The sequence below is a fragment of the Ursus maritimus genome, unplaced genomic scaffold, assembly GCF_017311325.1.
Source record: "Ursus maritimus isolate PB19 unplaced genomic scaffold, ASM1731132v1 scaffold_25, whole genome shotgun sequence".
Classification (NCBI taxonomy): domain Eukaryota; kingdom Metazoa; phylum Chordata; class Mammalia; order Carnivora; family Ursidae; genus Ursus; species Ursus maritimus.
Window position 1 is genome coordinate 26,190,066 of NW_024425008.1, and position 21,173 is coordinate 26,211,238.

The window sequence follows — 21,173 nt, forward strand, 5'->3', positions numbered from 1 at the left end:
CCCTACCTCCGCCAACAGAATTTACTGAGGTGGGAGGGGGTTAGGGCTCTTCCACTTCTGACCAATCGCATATCTCCAAGACTGGCACTGAGGGGGTGGAGTCAGATGTTAGGCCGAGTGATTGGCTAGAGGAAATAGTCTTCTCCACCAATGAGGCGGTGCGGTAAGACGAGGGGGGTTAGGCCTGGAGGCGGTAGACTTCTGGGGAGGCACCCGCAGTAGGGGTGCGTAGAGGAGGACGAGAAGCGACTGAGGACCATGGCGGCGGCGGTGGTGGCAGCGGCGGCAGTGCGGGCCCGGATCCTGCAGGCGAGTGAGGGTGGTACCGAGGGATCACGAAGCTAGGAATTGCGTCCTTTCTGTCACTCTGAGCCCAAAAAAACCCCTTCGTAGCCGACCTTCCTGTCCCACTGGACCTGTGCGGCCCGGTCCCAAGCCTCACTTACTATCCGCCCTCGTTGGATGCTGGACTGTCACCCCTGGCCTGCTGCCCTTTTACTCTGGGAGGTTCTCCTTATCTGGCTCTGGCCCACTCTCCTCCCCCAGCCCTGCCAGTCCCTGCAATCAGTCACCCTTGCCCTAACCCCTCATGGTCTCCTCACCGTGATTCCCTTTCACCTCTGTGCCAGTCACCTCTCTCACCAGAAATTCCCTTTTCTGGTCACCTTTGTTAGAGTTTTCTCCTGCCCAGAGCTACCAGATTGTTCCCTTCCCCCCACCCTACTTCACTGTCCATAATCCATGGTAAAGGAGGGAAGCACACCAGGAGGAGGGTCAGTGAATGAACTTTGAATCTCCTTCTAGAAAGCTTACACCAGGTTTTCCCCCAAAGCAGCTATTTGCTGAGCTGTTTTCCCTAGCTGTGGCTCTTTGTATTTTTCAAAGGCCATAGACTGTCCCTTTTCTTGCCAAGACTTTCAGTTGGACTTTTAGCAAAGTTACAGTATTCACGTTCGTGGTAGATAAGGACACATAGTTATGCTACCAGTATGTCCCAAACACGTGCCAGGGACTAAACATATCTTTTTAAAAAATGATAGAAAATGAGGTGAGGGACACCTGGGTGGCTCAGTCGGTTAAGCATCTGCGTTCGGCCCAAGTCTTGATCCCAGGGTCCGGGAATCGAGTCTGCATCCGGCTCCTTGCTCAGCAGGGAGCCTGCTTCTCCCTCTAAATGCTGCTCCCCCTGCTTGTGCTCAGTCTCTCTCTCTCTGACAAATAAATAAAATCTTAAAAAAAAAAAAAAGAAGCTGCCTCATACATAGAAATAATTCTTTAAAAAAAAAAAAAAAGAAAGGTGATTAACATCTCTAAAACAGGTGATAGAAAATAAACAGGAAGTGTTAATTCCAAGTTCCTAACCCAAAGTCAGCTCCTAGTGTATCAACACACCCTCAACACTGGCCCATGGTCGGGATTGGGTCCTTTCTGAAGCCAGCCTAAGGAGAGGTGGTAGAGTACAGGAGCTGCATGCCCGAGGCCTGTGGTTTCTAACTCTGGTCATAGCCTTGCCCCAGTTTTAACAACCTAGCAAGGACTTAGGAGGCGAGGTTTACTGCCGGAAACATTCTCCAACCTACAAGTAACAACACTGCCCTTCTTACTTGTTACATCCATCCTGGGAACTTCTTCCTCTATATTGCTAGACTTTTAGATGATATTAGTACATACCAGGTTGCAGTGAGTTCTACTGCAGAAACTTACACATTTTTAAGATTCTTAGCAAAGTCAGCAAAGGTTCATGATTAAATGCAATTTAATGGGACAGCGTTGAGAATGGGCTGGAAGAATTTGTCAGATAATCTGGCTTCATTCATCTATTTCTTGCTCTGATCCTAGTTCTATTTTTCTAGTATCTTGTTTTTTTAGTAATAGGGATACAAAGTTTCTACCCTATAATTTCCATTACCAACTTATCCTTGAAATCTTTTACTAAAATTGACTTTTTTTCTTTGCCTCGCCACCATCACAGTGAGTCCCTGATAGCCTTAAGAAGGTATTTTGCCCTGGGATGCCTGAGTGGCTCAGTCTGTTAAGCATCCAGATCATTTTGGCGAAGGGTTGTGGGATGGAGGCTCTGTGCTGGGGGGGTGGAGCCTGTGTAACATTCTCTGCCACTCCCCCACCCCTCCCTCAACTTCTCCCTATCTTTTAGGGAAAAAAAGGAAGAAAGTATTTTGTGCTTCGAATCAGGGAGAGGAATCTTCCTTCCTATGTACTTTATTGTGGAAACAGACACTATTTTCTGATTCATTTGAAGACACTTCTGAGTTGACCTAGAAAAGAACAGAAATAGTAATCCTTAGCCAAGGAGGAGTAATTGTAACATGTAACTTTGATGAAGAGTAGTCTAGATTCTGGCAGTCATGAATTTCAGAGAATCATCAAAAGGATCTGTAAAGGAAAGAGTTCATGTTTTCAGTAATTTTAAGTACATTCGGTCCTTGGTGTTTGATGACTCATCTTAAAACTTTTTGACTTTACAGTGGTGTGAAAGCAATATGCATTTGTATTTGGAATTTTGAGTTTTTATGCCCCCCCCCATCTCCCAGTGAAATGCAGTATGATACTCTTGAGGGACGCCGGGACGCAGCAGGGAGCCACAGCTCTCCCTCAGCCGATCACGAGGTTAAACAACCAATACGCTTACAACCATTCTGTTTTTCACTTTCAGAACAGTATTCAGTTAATTACATTAGATATTCAACACTTCATTATAAAATAATCTTTGTGTTAAATGATTTTGCGCAACTCTAGGCTAATGTAAGTGTTCTGAACACATTTAAAGTAGGCTAGGCTAAGCGATGATGTTTGGTAGGTTAGGAACATTAAATGCATTTTCAACTAACAATGGGTTTATCACTCACATTCAGAGATAAGAAAACCAGTCTTAAAGAGACTTGGTGACTTGCCTCAGTGATGTGGTTTAAAGAGTACAGGGTTTACACTCATACTTGCATTCTTTCCCAGCTCCATGACTTTTTTTTTTTAAGATTTATTTATTTCAGAGAGAGAGAGGGCACAGTCAGGGGAAGGGGCAGAGAGGGAGAGAGAATCTCAAGCAGACTCCACACTGAGCTTGGAGCCTGACACAGGGCTCAATCTCATGACTGTGAGATCATGACCTGAGTCAAAACCAAGAGTAGGTCGCTCAACCAACTGCACCACCTAGGCGCCCTCAGCTCCACCACTTTCTAGTTTTAAGAATATTTGTGAAGATTGGAATTCACAAATATAATAAAGTAAATGACCTGACAATTAAGGTGATCCAAGGTCTCCCAACTAGTGACTTTGGGACTTAAGTCTTGGTATCTCATTTTGTGTGAAGCACTGTCCCCAGGCTTTAGGATGGGAGAGGTAAGTACAACACTCACTGAAAGCTCCTCTATTATAATGCAAGGGTAAGTGCTAACAGTAGGAGTGCAGAGAGTCCTGCAGGGCCGTAGGGAAACTATCCCAAACTCAGCTTGTAAAGTTCGGGAAAAGATTCCAAAAGGAGGTCGCACCAGGCTTGAGTTTTGCAAGACTAGCAGACCGACAGCCAAAGGGAAAAGGAAGTGCCTGATAAAGGAAGTAGCAAGTATGAAATAAACATCTAGAGAGGAAGAATTTTGGTGTGACTGGATGAAGGATAGCTTCTTCAGCAGCAGTGCTAATGAGTGTTTCTTGGGAAATGAATACAGGAGATCCAACCTGTCAAAAAGTATATGCTAATGTTTTATTACGCCAGATGCAGTGCCTTTTATGCCCTCTTGATGGCAGGGAGACTGTGTGCAAGTGAAAAAATAAAACTAAGTGGCCTAGAATGCTTAAGTTCGCTGATCTGTACATTTTCTGCCCTGTAAGAGTATACATGAAACATAATTAATACCAAATGATTGCTTGGTGAGTACTCATTCTTTCATTCTGCAAAAATATTACTGAATGCTTACTGTATTCCAGAAATGGTGCCAGGGGCTGAGGACACAGCCATCTAGTGAACTAAGGGGACAGAGACTTAATAATTAAACAATTATTCCACAATGTGGTATAAGAAATAGAGGAATTTAGGTGTTGTATGAGCGCTATCATCAGGTGCTTGGCCTAGACTTGAGATTGTGACTTAAAAGCTTCTGACTCCGCTACTTCCCCTCTCACTCTCAGAAGTTAACCTTGTTTTTCCTACATCAGAGGCAACAGAAACCATCAGTTGAGAACTTCCTCAACTTCCTGCTAGCAAACATACAAAACTGACCTTCACTGACACCCAAAATGGTGGCTACATAGGGAGCTAAGGAATAGGAGTGAGCCAAAAAAATGGGATGAAACAATTCCAGGCAGGAAGGGGCAGCACGTGCACAGGCCGAGAAAGTACAAAACGTGTTCCAAGTGCGTAGAGCGTAGACAGCAAGGAGGAAAGTGATCAGCTGTGAAACTAGAGAAGTAAAGATGCTATGTGAAGTCTTCTAAGCAACATCAAGATTAGTCTTTATCAAAGAACAGAGGAAAGCCACTGGAGCTTTTTAAACAAGGGAGTAATCGGCCCAGATTTGTGTTTTAGAAAACCCCTCTGGCTATGGCGTAGGAAACCTGATTCAGAAAGCTTAAGATTGGAGGCTGGGAGATCTGTTAGGAAACAGTTATTGAAGTCCAAGTGAGAGACAACGATGATAGAGACTGTGTTGATGGCAGGAGGAGTAGAGAAAACAGGCTGTGTTCTAGGGACTTCCAGGAGGACAGATCGTTAGGGTTGGTTTGATTCACTGTGGAGAGAGAGGGAGGAGTTGGGGTGACATTCAGGTTTCTTCTTGGGTAACTAGGTGAATAGTGGCCCCCTTCACTGAAAGGTGGGGTATAGAAAGCGGGGCAGCTTGGTGAGAGAAAGATGAGGAGTTCAGCGTTTTCAGTATGCACCCAAATAACATCCACTAAAGGTGTGGTGAAGACAGTTAGGCGGGTATTATCTGAAGAGGAGGAGCTGGTTAAGAACTACAGATTTGAGCATCACAGAATCTAGATCATCAAGCCAGAGGAGTTGATGAAGTCATCCAAGGAGAATGTGCAGATCGAGAAGAAGGCCTAGGACCAAGCCTTGAGGAATTTAATTAGTTAGCGGCAAGGTAGCACAGGATGAGTCAGCAAAGAAGGCAGGTAAGTAGCGGAAGAGATATCAGGACATCCCCAAAGCCAAGTGAAAAGGGCGTGAAAAAGTCAAGTACAGGGGGACTGGGAAGAACCCGTGGAATGTAGGAAGTCACTGGTGTTTAGACATGGAGGTTGGAGTAGATGGAAGGGTTAGTGGGAAATGAGGAAATAAGGTAATTAGCAAAGAGAATCCTTGCTATTGGATGGAGAGAGGTTTAAGTTTCAGGAACGAAAGGATAATTGGCAGTGTCTGGGGTAGCAGGAAAGGTGGGCTTTAGAGCACAGGTGCAGAGATAACCTGCAGCTGGAGGACAGGAAACTCATCAGTCAGTCCACAGATACTCATTGTGCACTTCTGTCTCCCGGTCACTTAGTCCCCACAGAGCTTGCTTAGCCAACTGCTCCCTTATAAGAGGAAGGGAGGGAAAAATGACGGGTATAGGTCAGTCTTGTAGATTTGCTAGCAAGAAGTTGAAGTTCTCATCTGATGGTTGCTGTTGCCTCTGAGGAAGGAAAAACAAAGGTCAACGCTCCTGGAGAGTGAGAGGAGAAGCAGCAGGGTTGGAAGTTTTAAGAGAGTAAGTTTTGAAATAGGCAAGGAGTGAGATAAGCTTTGAAATAGCAAGGAGTAAGAGCAAATAAGTAGCAGGGAGATAGAGATAGCAAGGAGATATGAAATCATAGCAAGGAGATAAGTTTTGAACTAGCAAGGAGTGAGAGCAAAAAGCATAAAATATAAGAGTAACACTGAGTGAGCACCCACAACTTTACTGTTTTCCATATCTGGACAATCTTGATCACAATAACCGTAAAGTAGGTGAACAAGACAGATGTAGTGCCTACCTTCATGGAACTTCTATCTTTTGGGCAACAGACAAGTACCCAGGCAATTACAGCAGAGACAGATAAACCTGATAGGGGAAGTACTGGCTGCTAACCTAATATGGGGTCGGGGCAGTCAGCCACCCAGTGGACCTTTCATTTGGCCTGTAGATATTATGTACCAGGTAGCAGGTTGGTGTTGGGAATATGGCTATATATGAGACTTAATGTTGGACTCCAGAAGAGTGTTCCGTTTGAAATTGTTTTTGTGGGGAATGGGAGAGGAAGTAGACGAGGCATTTGGAAGCACTGTCTGCTGGCCCAAAGGACCTGCATCCTTTCCCCTGGACAGTGCTACAGGAACACAAATTCTTGCACTTCAGGTAGCCCTAAACCATTTGGTTAACATGTCTGTCTTCAGACAAGATAAAAGAATATTAGATTGCAGTTTTTCTTTATATCCCATTCCAAGTGTTTCCATTTTCTCACTTTGACATGAATATTTCTTAAATCAACTTCCATAGCATATATACAAAGTATTATTTTATTGTAACTGACCCCTCCCCTCTCCAACGTGCTGATTATATCCTATTAAATGTTACCTATACAACACATTCTTTTCCTACATGTGGCATTTTTTAAACAGCTTTCTTGAAATAAAATTGACATAAACTGTACGTATTTAAAGTGTACCATTTGATAAGTTTTATATTTGTATACACCTGTGAAAATATCATCACAATCAAGATAGGGGACATACCCATCACCCCAAAATATTCCCTCTTACCCCATCTTCTGCACATCCGCCATCATCCCCAGGTAACCACTGATCTGCTTTCTAACACTATGGATTTGTTTGCATTTTCTAGTTTTATATAAATGGACTCAGACACTGTGTACTGTTTTTATGTCTGACTTCTTTCACCCAGTATAATTGTTGGTAGTTATCCATGTTATTGCTGGTATAAGAGTTCCTTTTCATTGCTGAGTACTATTCCAACATATGGCTATACCTCATTAGTTTCCCTATTCACCCATCCAATGGTGGACATTTGGGTTGTTGCTAAGTTTGGGGCTATTACAAGGCTGCTATGAGCATTTGTGTTCAAGTATTTATATGGGCATATTATACTTACATTTGACACTTGGTTATATACTATGTGACATTTGACTCCTATTATGTTAGATACCCTTGAAGAGTTTTCATATCATTAAGATTTGTGGTGACTACCATTTTCCAGGCCAAAAATTAGGAAAATATGGTCTAATAAAAAAATAGTTTAAAATCAGGACTGTTCTGGAAATTGAGGACGTGATCATTATGGTTTCTTATTTTCTCTTAGTTTGCTGTACCTCATAGTCTGATATCTTTTCTCTTTAAAGACTATATGACCCTTAAGAGCAAACATCAAGTCTTTTCCATATACGCACAGTAACTAGTGTAATATTAAGTATATGGTAGCCATTTTCTAAGTTTTTAATAATTTTCTGCTCTCGTTTATCAAAATAATAATTCTTCTACCTCACAGGTCTCTTCTAAGGTGAACTCCACTTGGTATCCAGCATCATCTTTCTCTTCTTCAGTGGTAAGTTTATTTGGCCCTAAACTTGGACTTCTGAGAAGGAATACAGTACAATTTTGGAGTATTCCCATTTACTTTCTTTTTTTTTTTTTTAAAGATTTTATTTATTTATTCGACAGGGATAGAGACAGCCAGCGAGAGAGGGAACACAAGCAGGGGGAGTGGGAGAGGAAGAAGCAGGCTCATAGCGGAGGAGCCTGATATGGGGCTCGATCCCATAACACCGGGATCACGCCCTGAGCCAAAGGCAGACGCTTAACCGCTGTGCCACCCAGGCGCCCCCCCCCATTTACTTTCTTAACATAATTGTGATCAGAATATATGTCAAGTTTTCCATATTGGTTTTCTTACCTAATATTATGGTTTTTTGTATGTCATAAACATTTTCAGTATTGCAAAATGCTCTTTATAGTTATGATTTTTAACAGCTGCATAATATTCTACCAAATATATATGGTCAGAATTAAAAATTTTCCCATATAACACCTAGATTGATTCAGTTTTTCACTATTATAAAACAAACATTTACTTATATAGTTTTTTCCTTCTTTTAGAGTATCTCCCTTCTGAGGAAAGATTACTATGTCAAAAAATACAGACATTTTCATGGCTTCTAGAGGTTTTATTGATCCTGCCAGAGAGTTGCCCTCTTTGCAGTCTTTAAAAATTGTTTTTATAGAACTGGCAATCATTTGCAGTACCTAAAATCTAATAAATAAGGATAGGTGCTCAAAATCCTTTCTATTTAGAAGCACACAGTGTAACACAGTAGTCCTTCACCTTTCTTGGTCCACAGCCCCCTCTGAAGATTTAATGTAAGCAAGCTACTTCTCAGAAGAACTACACACAGACAAAAATGTTTAAAAATCTTTTGATCATAAAGGTAATACATGCTCATGGTGACATGACAGAAAGTCAGCTGGGCCAACAAGTCATACTAGCTAATCTTTGTTGACACAGAAACTGCTAACTTTTTTAGTATAAGCTTCACGGTGACATAAAGTTCCACACTGTGATTAGCAGGGAATTTTCCTTTCTCAGAGAGATCGCAGTATTGAGAGGCTCCGCCACATCTTACTGAACACTAGAGACAAGTACACTGTGTATCTCTTTCCTAGTGGTAACGTTTCTAGAGAACCGAAGATCACTTTATCAACCCTGAATTCCTTCCTGTTTGTGAAAGGGAGAGAAGCAATAAACTAAGTTTTGTGGTGTTTTTCTTTTCCAGCCAACTGTAAAGCTCTTCATTGATGGGAAATTTGTTGAATCCAAAAGTGACAAATGGATTGACATCCACAACCCAGTAAGCAAAGCTGCTTTGGGATTTAAACCTGGCTAGCCTAGAATTCTGGGAGTGTGGTGGGAAATGGGGACCTGAATGTCTGTCAGGTGAAGTACATAGTACTGCATCTGTGACTAGATGAAAAATGGAGAAGGTGGAGCAGGGGCAAAAGATGATGTGTTGCTTTTTCCCATCAGGCGACCAATGAGGTCATTGGTCGGGTCCCTCAGGCCACCAAGGCTGAAATGGACGCAGCTGTTGCTTCCTGCAAACGTGCTTTTCCTGCATGGGCAGACACTTCAGTGTTAAGCCGCCAACAGGTCCTGCTCCGCTATCAACAACTCATTAAAGAAAACTTGGTAAGAAATCAGAATGGTATCATTTTCCAAACTGTTGCCTAGGTTACTTGTCACGCCCACAGAAGCCCTTTTAGCTACCCTCCATAACTCTACAATCCAGAAAGACACAGATCATGGCTTTCTCCCTTGTACTACCTCTCCCCGAGTTTTGTTCTTCCTTGGCTTCCTAAGAACTACAAGGAGGCATATCCTTTGCATTGGTTTCTATTTGTGTGCTTTTTCTCTAGAAAGAAATTGCCAAGTTAATCACGCTGGAACAAGGGAAGACTCTTGCTGATGCTGAGGGAGACGTGTTCCGAGGCCTTCGTAAGCTGGGAGTCCCTCTTGGGGAGTTCAGGAGCGCTTTGGGAAAGAGCAAAGAAAGATGGCAGGCAAAGATCTCAGTATGGGAGGTTACTTCTTCTGTGTAGATTTTGCTATCCCATGAGATCTTTTTTAATACTTGTGGAAAATGGGAATACTTGCCAGGTACGTAGGAGATCAGTTCACTTCATTTATTTTACTTGATCTTCCAGGAAGTATATGCTTGTCACTGTCTTTTCTTCCCCCCCATTTGGAGAATCTCATTTTGCACATCCCCTTCACGTGGAAGGGCAAGTCACTGTTTCTTCCCTGTGTCATTGGCCTGAGCCATTCTCTGTCCTCAGGAATGACTAGAGCATGACACAGCTAAGTAGTTCACAGTGGAGACCTGGTGGTCTGACTACTTTCCCGTTCCAGAGGTGGTCGAGCATGCGTGCAGTGTGACGTCCCTCATGCTGGGAGAGACCATGCCATCCATCACCAAAGATATGGACCTTTACTCCTACCGTCTGCCTCTGGGGGTATGTGCAGGCATTGCTCCCTTCAACTTTCCTGCCATGATCCCCCTTTGGATGTTTCCCGTGGCCATGGTGTGTGGAAATACCTTCCTACTGAAACCATCAGAGCGAGTTCCTGGAGCAAGCATGCTTCTGGCTAAGTTGCTCCAGGACTCTGGTGCCCCGGATGGAACACTGAATATTCTCCATGGACAGCATGAAGGTAACTGCCCTTCTGTACATGGCACTTAGTCTGGCTACCAAAAAAATCAGGGTGTGTTGAGTGGTGAAGGTTGAGTGGTTTTCGGATGAGGAACCTAGGGCGGGAGGGATTGACTAACAGTAACCTCCACTTTGAAGGTAATGTTGATACATCTCTGTGTGCTAAGGTAACTCCCTGGGGAGCAGTGATGCTTCTTGCCTACGGAATACACTGAGACAAAGAAGTGTGGATTAGGGTAAGACAGATAAATGAGAAAGTTTGCTCTTCGGTACTGAGAGAATTTATAGATCTCAGAGAGACTGAAGACATTCTAATTCACATAGTAATAGCTGACACTTAAAAAGCACTTCTGTGTTTCAGACACTGTTTCTAGTGCCTCTCAAATATTATCTCATTTAATCTTTATAACAATCCTTCGAGGTAAGTACTATTGTTTTTCCATGTTACAGGTAAGAAAATTGAGGCGAAATGAAATTGAGTAATTTGCCCAAAGTCACACTGCTAGAAACTATCAAAGCCAGAATGTCAGTACCCAGGAAGGCTGACTCTGGTTTTTACTTTTAAATCCTATGCTATATTGCTGCTCACATGAGGGCAACAAAGGTATATGAAAGTCTACAGTGACAGTTAAGGAAATATAACATTCTTGATAAAAGGAAGAGTTGAGTATTAAAAGGCTACTATTTTGGAGGAAAACAGGAGTTGTAGCCTTTGGAATTAGAAGTAGAAATGGCAAATTGGAAAAATAATGAAAGGGAAGAGGCTAAACAGAATTAGTAGTTTAAAGAATTCAAGAGACGGAGGCGCCTGGGAGGCTCAGTCAGTTAAGCGTCCGACTGTTGGGTTTTTATTTTATTTTATTTATTTATTTATTTATTTTTTATTAATAATGATTTTTTATTATATTATGTTAGTCACCATACAGTACATCCCCGGTTGGGTTTTTATTTTTAAAGATGTATTTATTTGAGAGAAGGAGAGAGAGAGAGAGAGAGCAAGCACGAGCAGGAGGGACAGAGGGAGAGAGAGAGAATTTCAAGCAGACTCCACACTGGCACAGAGCCTGATGCCAGACTTGATCTCACAACCCTGAGATCACAACCTGAGCCAAAACCAAGAGTTGGAGGCTTAACTGATCGTGCCACCGAGGCGCCCCCGCCCCCGACCCCCCGACTCTTTTTTTGGCTCAGGTCGTGATCTCAGGGTGGAGAGATAGAGTCCTGTATTGGGCTCTGTGCTCAGCAGGGAGTCTGCTAGGGATTCTTCCCCCGCCCCTTCTTTTACCCTCCCCCACCCACTCATGCGCACGCACGCACATGTGCACAGACTCTCTCTCTCTCTAATAAAATAAATAATAAACCTTAAAAAAAAGAATATAAGAGATGGAAAGAACTTCAAAATGGGAATCCAGGATAGAAAAATACATTATGGAAACTTCTCATTCACAACAATGGGAAAGGGGAAATTTGCCATGTTGAGAAGCCCATAGCCATTTGTTCCTTTGTGGTAATCATTTTTTTTCTTCTTAAAGCTGTAAACTTTATTTGTGATCATCCGGATATCAAAGCAATCAGCTTTGTGGGATCCAACCAGGCAGGAGAGTACATCTTCGAGAGAGGGTCAAGACATGGCAAGAGAGTTCAAGCCAATATGGTGATTTCCTATTCCTTTTCCCCCTAAATCTGTTATATGTATTAAAATTACCTACAAACAGCCCTTCAACAGAGGGGCTACTATCCCACTCTAATGCCAGTGTGTCTTTATTCCTATTTCATCCTGAATGTCTTCCCTTTAGCCATGAACCTTGTGATGAGTTTTATCCTAAGTCACTTTCATTACCTTTTTATCTTATACCCTAATCTTGGCAACAAAGGGTATCTTTCTCCCTAACAATGTTATTCAGATTCTTTGGGCTTTAACAGTAACAGCTGGATTCTGGTTCTGGCCATGTATCTTTCTTCATACCATGCTTTGTAGCCCTTTATCCTTCCATCCTTTCAAGGCATATCCTAACTACTAGAATGTCAAGGATAGGCTTTTCCTGAGAGTCCAAGCTATTTGAAGTACTGGAAAGAGCCAAATATCTCAGAATGTGAGTGCAGTTTATTTGGTTGCATAGTTTTGCTGTTCTCTCACTACCTCTTTTCCTAATACAGAGTAATTCTTTATTAGTCCAGTTGCCACTTTCTCTCCCTTTGGTAAATGTTGCAGAAAGGATAGCTACCTATGCACAGGCTTGGAAACTCTTTGTGATATGCCTTCTTCCTTGTCTTTTGGCCAATTTGACTTGCCCACTTCACTCCATATTTATTGAGTGTATTCTGTGTCTAACAATATACTATGTGTAATGGGATAGAATTAAGTAGCAGACATGGTATCTATCCATGTACTCCATTATAGTTGTACAGTAGTCCCTCTTCATCTGTGGGGGATGCCTTTCAAGACCCCCAGTGGATCCTTGAAACTGTGGATAGTACTAAACTCCATGTATACGATATTTTTTCTTACACATACATATGATAGATTTTAATTTATAAATTAGGCACAGAGAATAATAATAAAATAGAACAATTTTAACAATACACTGTAATAATATGGCCTCTTTCAAAATATCTAATTATACTTACCCTTCTGATGATGTGAGATGATAAAATGCCTACATTATGAGATGAAGTGAGGTGAATGACGTGGGCGTTGTGACATAGCTTTAGGAGGATCATCTGCTTCTGGACCTCAGGTGACCTCAAGTGACTGAAACTGTGGAACGTGAAACCATGGATAAGGGGGGACTACTGTATCTGGAAACACGTATGGAAATGACCATGTTATCCTACATAGCTGTGTATCATGAGGCTATGTATCTAGAAGCAAGCTAATCTGGGGAACGTCTTTCCAGAAATGGTGTATCAAGAGGTCCACCTGGTTCGCCTTTCAGCTAGCCACTGGCATTATTACTGGCAGCTCTTTGTTGACTATTCATATAACTGGAAATCCCAGCAGACAGTAGATTGTTTCCTGTCTAACTTAGGAAAGAGAAAGAAGTTCTTGGTTCCCAGATGTAGTATTTAGCCTGTCAGTTTGACTGAATGTGATTATGTGGCTAGAGGCTTTGTTTTGTTTTGTTTTTTGGTAATGGTCTTGATCTAAATAAACATATATCAGCTTATCAGCTAAGAAAGTAGGAGAAAAAGTCACCTGGAGACTCGCTCTGTGCTACCACGACTTCAGCAGTATCAAAATGACAATAAATCTAGCCTCAAAGCAACAAAGGGTAAATTCTCCCTATTCTTAAATTCTCATTTGAAATCTCAGATTCTTTGCTTAATTTCTTAGCCTAATTATATTTTGCCAAGGAAGATTCATGTACTTTCTGTATTTCCTTAGGGAGCCAAGAACCATGGGGTAGTCATGCCAGATGCCAATAAGGAAAATACCCTGAACCAGCTGGTTGGGGCAGCATTTGGAGCTGCTGGTCAGCGCTGCATGGCTCTCTCCACAGCAATCCTTGTGGGAGAAGCTAAGAAGTGGCTGCCAGAGCTGGTGGAGCGTGCCAAAAACCTGAGAGTCAATGCGGGTAATCAGTTATCTGCCTAGCTCCTTTAGACTTTACATCTGTGGCACTAAGCTCTTGGTTTTAGCATTGGCCTTGACCAATGGGAGTAATCACATCTGCTCTTTAACCACTACCGTCTCTTTATACTGCATTTGCCATTTGGATTCATCTTTAGTGAACAGTCATAATTTAGGATAATGAAGACCTTAAATACTTTTGTGTTGTTTTACAGGAGACCAACCTGGAGCTGATCTTGGCCCTCTGATCACCCCCCAAGCCAAAGAGCGAGTCTGTAATCTGATTGATAGTGGAACAAAGGAGGGAGCTTCTATCCTTCTTGACGGTCGAAAAATCAAAGTCAAAGGCTATGAAAATGGCAACTTTGTTGGACCAACCATCATCTCAAATGTCAAGGTGAACAACTTTGGATTATTTATTTCACAAATACGAGCACTAAAACATCTTAGAGGCGGTGGAATCTCATCCTTCCAATTTATAAATGAAGACATTTAATAACTGAGACCTCGGCTCTTGCCAAGATTCCTCAGTTATTTTATCTAGAGTTTGAATGAGCCTCCTATCCTGATTCCCAACCTCCTTCCACTATACCAGAGGTTGGCAAACTTTCCATAAAAGTCTGGAGAGTAAATATTTTTGGCTTTGCAAGAATATACAGTCTCTGTCACAACTACTCACTCTTGACGTTTTAGTGTGAAAGCACATTAACATTGTGTGGCTGTGTTCCAATAAACCTTTATTTATGGACAATGGAATTTTAATTTCAAATAATTTTTCATGTCATGATTGATTTCTTTTGCCGCCATTTAAAAAATACAGAGACCATTCTTAGCTTGTGAGCTGTACAAAAACAAACAGCAAGCCACAGTCAGCCAAATTTTGCCAGCCCTATCTTATATTCGTTACTTACTTGCTTAATGTTAGTTTTCTCTTCCCACTCCTGTTGTCTAGCTTATCGGTATCGCAGGGTCTCCCCATCAATATATGAACCACTCGGTATTTATGGAGTGCCTACTCTGTGCTGCGTCTTCACCAGAAAAATACCAAAGAAAAATTGCTCTCTCAATTTTTATTTATCGAATCTCTGCAAGTCTCTCAGCTAAAATTAATGACTAAATTGAGGTTAGGAGGCTTTTTTTGAAATTCATATGTCCCCACTAATCCTACATAATCCTGAATAATTAAGAGTTGAATGTAAGTGTAGTAGAAATTATGAAGTCTCTTGTCACAGAACCATAGGGGACAAATCCACTTATTAGGAACAAACACCGCTGACGAGCTGCAGTGGTGAAGGATGTTTTGAATATTTAATGTGACCTGATATCAAAATATAATTGTACAGACTCACTTGGGAGGCAAAGGAGTGAAGGAGAATGAACTGTTTGTGTTATGGAAAACTTAGCACAGGGTTTCTTTAAACAGAAACACACTCCTGAGGTGTTTGCAATATATATTTGATTTATAAAAAATGAATTTGCGTGTAACTTTTCAGTAACATAACAACTGTGTAAACAGGTTATACAGGTGTAAAAGAGGAAACCAGTGATGGGTCATGAGACCTAAAACTACAGTGCTTAAAGGACAGGAGTGTAATTGTAGTTAATAGGAGTTCCAGGTTATTTATATGATTGGCAGCTTGGAAGATGGAACACAGCAAGAAAGGACTTTTTTTTTTTTTTTAAGTGGTTTAAAATGAAGAGAGGTTCCTAACATGAAAGCTGTCCATGTAAACAGTGGGTAACTAAGTACCAGATAAGCATCAAGTACTGACTTCTTTTCTGGATGCATCACTCCTGGCAGCCAACTATGACCTGTTACAAAGAGGAGATTTTTGGTCCAGTTCTTGTGGTTCTGGAGACAGACACTTTGGATGAAGCCATCAAGATCGTAAATGACAATCCATATGGAAACGGGACTGCCATCTTCACCACCAATGGAGCCACTGCTCGGAAATATTCCCACCTGGTGGATGTTGGACAGGTTGGTGAACAGAATTTTTAGGAGATTCTTGTAGCCATGTACTGTTTCCTATCTAAGGGAGATGGTAAAGGGATCAGTCGCTGCCCTCCGATTTCCCATAATGCCCCATTTCTTCCTCAGGAATCAAAGTTCGTGCGTGGGATGCAGGATGGGGTAGATGTTGGGGTATTTAAAATTGGTCTCTGTGATGTCAGGCATTTGTGCTTCTAGATGGAGAGTTCCTTTGTTGGAGTCCTTTTATTTGATGTGGATTTGTTCTGCTTTAGGTGGGGGTGAATGTCCCTATTCCAGTGCCTCTGCCAATGTTCTCATTCACTGGCTCTCGATCTTCCTTCAGGGGAGACACCAATTTCTATGGCAAACAGGTAATTGTAAGAAAACGTTTTTTCCTCTAAGAAAGTTTCTTGAACATATTCAGGAGCAAGGATTCTGCAATGAGGGGCCTGCCAGTAGCTTTTGTGGGGTCACACGTTGTTCAGCAGCGCTTGTCAGGAGGTCCCCTAGAAAAGATTTAAAAGGTAACAAAATTTTGCCAAAGCCGCTCCTTCCTGAATAACTCAAGGCAGCAAAGTTTTGGGGGAAAGAGCATGAGAAGGTCCAAGCCTTTATGTATATCCTTTCCTCTGCCTGAGATCCTCTCCTCCTGCCTCCCCTCTTTCATCTAACTCTTAAATCATCTGTCTTGTCTAAGTTTAAAGCATGGACTCCTCCAGAAAATCACCTTTGACCCCCCCCTTCCTCAGTGCTGGGTTGGGTATGCCCTCGTGCGTTCCCATTGAACACTACACTCCTGTAAGTTATTCATTTACAAAAATTTTACTGAGCACCTTCTTTGTACCAAACCCTATTCTAGGCACAATAAATCCATCACTGAACAAGAAAAATAAAGCAGATCTGGAACTGAATAGCCTGGTTTCAAATTCCAGCTCAGCCAGTTATTAACTGTGTGACTTTGGGCAATACCCTATGTCTCAAGTTTCTTATCTATAAAATGAGACTAACAATAGTACCTATATTTCATAAGGTTAGGAAGATTAAATCATCACTATTACCACATCTTTCAGCAGATACATATTTCCTAAGGCAGAAAGAGGCATAGCAGGTTCACATAGTAGCAGAAATGGGCTGGGGCACAGAGAGAGTGAATGAGAGGAGAGTGGTAAGAGATGAGGTTCAAGAGGTAAGCAGGGGAAGTCCTGTCGGGCTGTGTAAGCCATAATAAGAAGTCCTTATCACACCGTCAGTATTACTTACTTCTTAACTACAGTACCTGGCACAGAGCAGGTGCCCAAGTATGTGTCGAACAGACTGGCTAGCGGAACTTCTTTGTAGCCCCATAGTGATAAACAGCCATTTTGGAACCTTCAGTAATTAAATTACATGTTTCCTATACAGGTCGCTTTTTCAATAAAAAAAAATTAACAGTGCACATAGCGTAGCAGAATATAACAGAATGACCAACTGGTTGAGAAGACATTTTGGTTATTTAGAGGCAGCTTATTCAGTTTGTGCATTAGTCATAGGTTTTGTAGAACTGACTAGTTTGATACTATTAACAAAAATTTCTTTTGAGGGAAGCAGAGTAAAACTCTTTTTTTCTACCCTGTCTTGCTGTAATTACTGTAAGTCATCCTGGTAAGTGAGGTTTCTTGAAGGAAAAGACTGACCCCATACACAGTTTGAAGTCTTAAATTCTTAGATAATCAAATTGCTATTTTGCATCCTGGAAAGAAGACTTGAAAGTAGATAATCTCTCAAGTTTTTTCAGTATGTTAACATGGCCCAGATTTTGTCAAATAATTCTAAAAGAGTATTTTAATCAAGCTAGTGTATTTTTTCTAACGGTATGTTTCTAGCTTGCTAGTATTCTTTTTTTTTTTTTTGAAAGGAGTGGGGGAGGAGCAGAGGGTTAGGGAGAGGGACAAGCAGACTCCGTGCCAAGTGCAGAGCCCCACGCAGGGCTCGATCCCTGCATGTCACAACCTGAGCCAAAACAAAGAGTCAGACGCTTAACTGACTGAGTTACCCAGGCGTCCCTAGCTTGCTAGTATTTTTTGTGTTAGATCTTAACAGTCTATTCTCTTTTGCTCAAGCCTATTCTTACAAAATAAACTGTATATATAAAGTCTGAAATATGCTGAATTTTTTTGGTTCACATTATAGGTGATTTAGAAGTGATTGTGTATAATATCAGACATTTTATTTTAGATTTGTACGATATTATGGATTTTACTATATCAGTATAGAGCTGTTTATCACTGACAGTTGTCAGAAATGGCCTGATATGTATCTCATCCCTTCATGCCTTTTTCTTCTTCTCAGGAAGGAGAGAAAAACTAACAATTATTGAATAGCAATTACTTTGCTACGATGTTTGTAGGTCATTTCATTTTCCCCTCACAGCAATGCCGTGCTGGGCAACAGGTCACAGATAAGGCCCAAAGTTACATGGCAGTCAGTAAGGAGGAGAGGCAGGATTTGAGCCATGTCCCAAGACCCCAAAGCACATGATATTCAGCCCTAGGAACAGAATGAACTGCAAATTTAACAGATTACACTGTTCAGTTTTTCCATTTAGATAGATCCTCTTGAGTAGTTTCAACATAATGATAGCTAAGGTTTGACTATTTACTATGTGGGAGATATTATGCTAATTGTTTTAAATAGATTATCTTATGAGCAATAGGTTGGATTTTGGTTGCACCAGTTCCTCAAGTGGGAACGTGAGCGGCGGCACCTCATACCACCTCCTTCAAAAGTCGATTGAAAGAGAAACATGCAACCCCCAGGAATATATGCTAACTCTATTTTTTTCCCCTTTGTTCTCTTTAGGGCATCCAATTCTACACACAGCTAAAGACCATCACTTCTCAGTGGAAAGAAGAAGATGCTACTCTTTCCTCACCTGCTGTAGTCATGCCTACCATGGGCCGTTAGAAACAAGTTTGTTCCTGAGTAATCTCCCTGTATTCTTGACCAACCTCATTTGCCAACTTTGCTCAAATCAGACCCCTAGGACTGGAATACCTGGTAACTAAAATCTTTCTCAAGACCATTAGCCCCTGCAGAGTTGCTCTAGGGAGATTCCTAGTGTAACTCTGAAACCAGATTTTCACTTGCTCTTCTTTCTTCAGTTTTTGAGGTGACTGTTTTAACTGTGATATGCTTACATGGAATGAGAACTGAGACCTGTTTTCTAGAAGTTCTCCCCTTTTCTGATGACTTGAAGGGAAGATTAGTGTATGTAAAGAAGATCTTCCAATAACTAGAAGAGGACCTCTTGGATGGGGAAATAGGACAGAAACAATTCACCCTTTGGTTGATCCTCAGACACAGCCCTACATAAATGGCAGTGGGGGAGACTCCGCTGCCAAGCCTTGAGCCTCTCACTTATCCCACACTACACAGGACATAATCCATTTCTACTTATCCCACAGTTGTGACAACTGCTTTCCTTTCTGCTGAATGCCACTTTGTCCTAGTGATACATGACCACTAATTCTATCATTGTCACCGTTCCTGCTTCTTAAAATCACTTCTCAAGGATCCCTCAGGACGCACTGGATAAAGCAACTTTTTGTTGTGTGTACCAAGTGTTAACTTTCAGATTTGGCTTCAACGGTCATTAATGTTTCAGTCATTAATTCAGATGCAAATGCAGGTTTTTTCAGAAAACTATTTCAAAAGTTTTTTAGGCCCAGAAATCAAGGGGTATTCTAGCCATGAAAGTGTGGAAGACTCTTGCCTTAAGTAAGTATAGCCAGATATTACTTGCTGAATTTTTTATGTTGTTCTTCCTTCTTGCATTTCTCATTAGTGATCATTTTTAATGAAAGAACTCTTAATGTAGAGTAATTGACTGGGGCCTAAGAAATTTCAAGGCTTTTCATGACATATTAAAAAAGAAATGCTTTGACAGATTTTTTTGCTTCCATTAATTCAAGCATCTTAATGCTTTTTTTTCTTTGGATATAGCTAAACTTTAAGTCAGAACAGAAATTGATGAGCTAAAAAAAAAAAAATAGATCCCCAATTGAATCAATCTTTTCTGATACAGTTTTTACCCAGTGAACTACGAGAAGGCTGCTGGCTCTGAGAGAATCATCTCAGTCCTCAGCCAGATGACACAGGTCATTTATTTTTCTGCTTCCTCATTAGTCACTTGGATAATGTTAATCTGCCCCGTGGCAGTGATTCGGTGAATTCAGGATAGTGAAAACTTTGAAAACATTTGTGCACTCTGTGGATTTTAAGCTTATTACTACCAGCACTGGATAGAATATCAGAATCTTCAATCATTTAAGGTGATTGGAACTTTAATAAAATACATTTATGTATGACCCCTACTGGGTCTTTTTTTTTTTTTGGATTTGCCTTCCTAAACATGAGGCAATAGAAATTTTTAATTTGGTAATAGAATACCCCTTGTTTTATCTCTACTTATCACAGCTGGCAAATGATAGTGATATTTAATCCAATCCAACAACTACAGGCTGGGTTGAATGAAAGGTCATATTGTCTAAATTCCAAGTGGAATTAAATATAATCCCAGAGATTCCTAAGTTTTCCTTATATTTAAGGGAAATCACTTTTTTAAAAACACTGACTCATCAGAATTGTGTTGCTTTAATTGGAATCAACTCATCTGGCTAGCTATTTGCTACTTAGAAGTTTCTTGTTTCTTAGATGGAAAAAAATCTGCAGTTATATTCACGCTAGTAGCAGCTTAAAAATTTAGTATTTTATTTTCTTTTTGCCTTGATGTGGCCTCATTTGAAATTTCTGAGATCCTATGTTGTACTAATTGATTATAAATAAGAAATTATAAATAAAAAGCTCCTAAAAAGAAAACCTGGCTTTTTTATTTTTTAATAATGCCTTTCCTAATAATGCCTTTGTCCCTAGCTTGTAGGGACTCAGACTTCCCAACTCTGTTCAAAGCCCAGAGTTACGTGGTCATTATGTTTATTCTTACATAGAAGATAGTACATACTTTGGCTAGGCTGTATATTTCACAAGGCAATTTATAGGTTTTCCACATTTACTAAAAGAGGCACAAATGTGTGTTTGCATTAAGTATAAAATGCCTGCCATAGAGTAGATGTTATAAAAATGTCCACGATCTTATACTAGTGTTATTACTCATTTCACTGACCCCTGAGAGCTCTTGGCTAGTAGAGAAAAGCACTATGGCTTAGCAAGAAGTTGCACGGGGAAAAGTAGCACTTACTATGTGTATTGTTTGGTTAGACTATAGACTGCTTACTATGTCAGACTCTCGTGATCCTTTCTGAATATTGGGTATCACCACTTCACCAGAAGAGTCTGAGACTGGTACTTGCTGAGTGATGAAGGTTTGATCTTGAAGCTTACTGTCATCCCTGTAGTAATAACAAAATGACAGACCTGTCAGCAACCACATACACATG

At 41.1% G+C, this 21,173-nt stretch overlaps 2 protein-coding genes across 2 annotated transcripts in view; one reads left to right on the top strand and one right to left on the bottom strand.

Annotated features, from left to right (window-relative positions):
• Positions 1–171: 171 nt before the first annotated feature.
• Positions 172–20,584, top strand: ALDH6A1 (aldehyde dehydrogenase 6 family member A1). The gene is made up of 12 exons (XM_008699847.2): positions 172–309; positions 7,476–7,532; positions 8,758–8,832; positions 9,009–9,170; positions 9,398–9,476; positions 9,891–10,193; positions 11,725–11,846; positions 13,578–13,767; positions 13,979–14,160; positions 15,565–15,744; positions 16,011–16,109; positions 18,577–20,584. The coding sequence occupies exons 1-12, from the start codon at positions 259–261 to the stop codon at positions 18,679–18,681; spliced, it is 1,605 nt and encodes a 534-aa protein (XP_008698069.1). The 5' UTR covers positions 172–258; the 3' UTR covers positions 18,682–20,584.
• BBOF1 (basal body orientation factor 1) overlaps positions 20,255–21,173 on the bottom strand; it is a 33,396-nt gene continuing 32,477 nt past the window's right edge. Inside the window, exon 11 of the mRNA XM_008699835.2 lies at positions 20,255–21,125. Coding sequence (XP_008698057.1) covers positions 20,996–21,125 — 130 coding nt within the window. The 3' untranslated portion in view covers positions 20,255–20,995. The remainder of the gene's footprint in view (positions 21,126–21,173) is intronic.

What these genes read in the sequence shown, in the direction of transcription:
- ALDH6A1 (XM_008699847.2), top strand. Translation starts at nt 259, where the DNA reads ATGGCGGCGGCGGTGGTGGCAGCGGCGGCAGTGCGGGCCCGGATCCTG. An exon ending in TGCGGGCCCGGATCCTGCAG is followed by an intron (nt 310 to 7,475) that starts GCGAGTGAGGGT and finishes TCTACCTCACAG; the next exon opens with GTCTCTTCTAAGGTGAACTC. An exon ending in TCTCCATGGACAGCATGAAG is followed by an intron (nt 10,194 to 11,724) that starts GTAACTGCCCTT and finishes TTCTTCTTAAAG; the next exon opens with CTGTAAACTTTATTTGTGAT.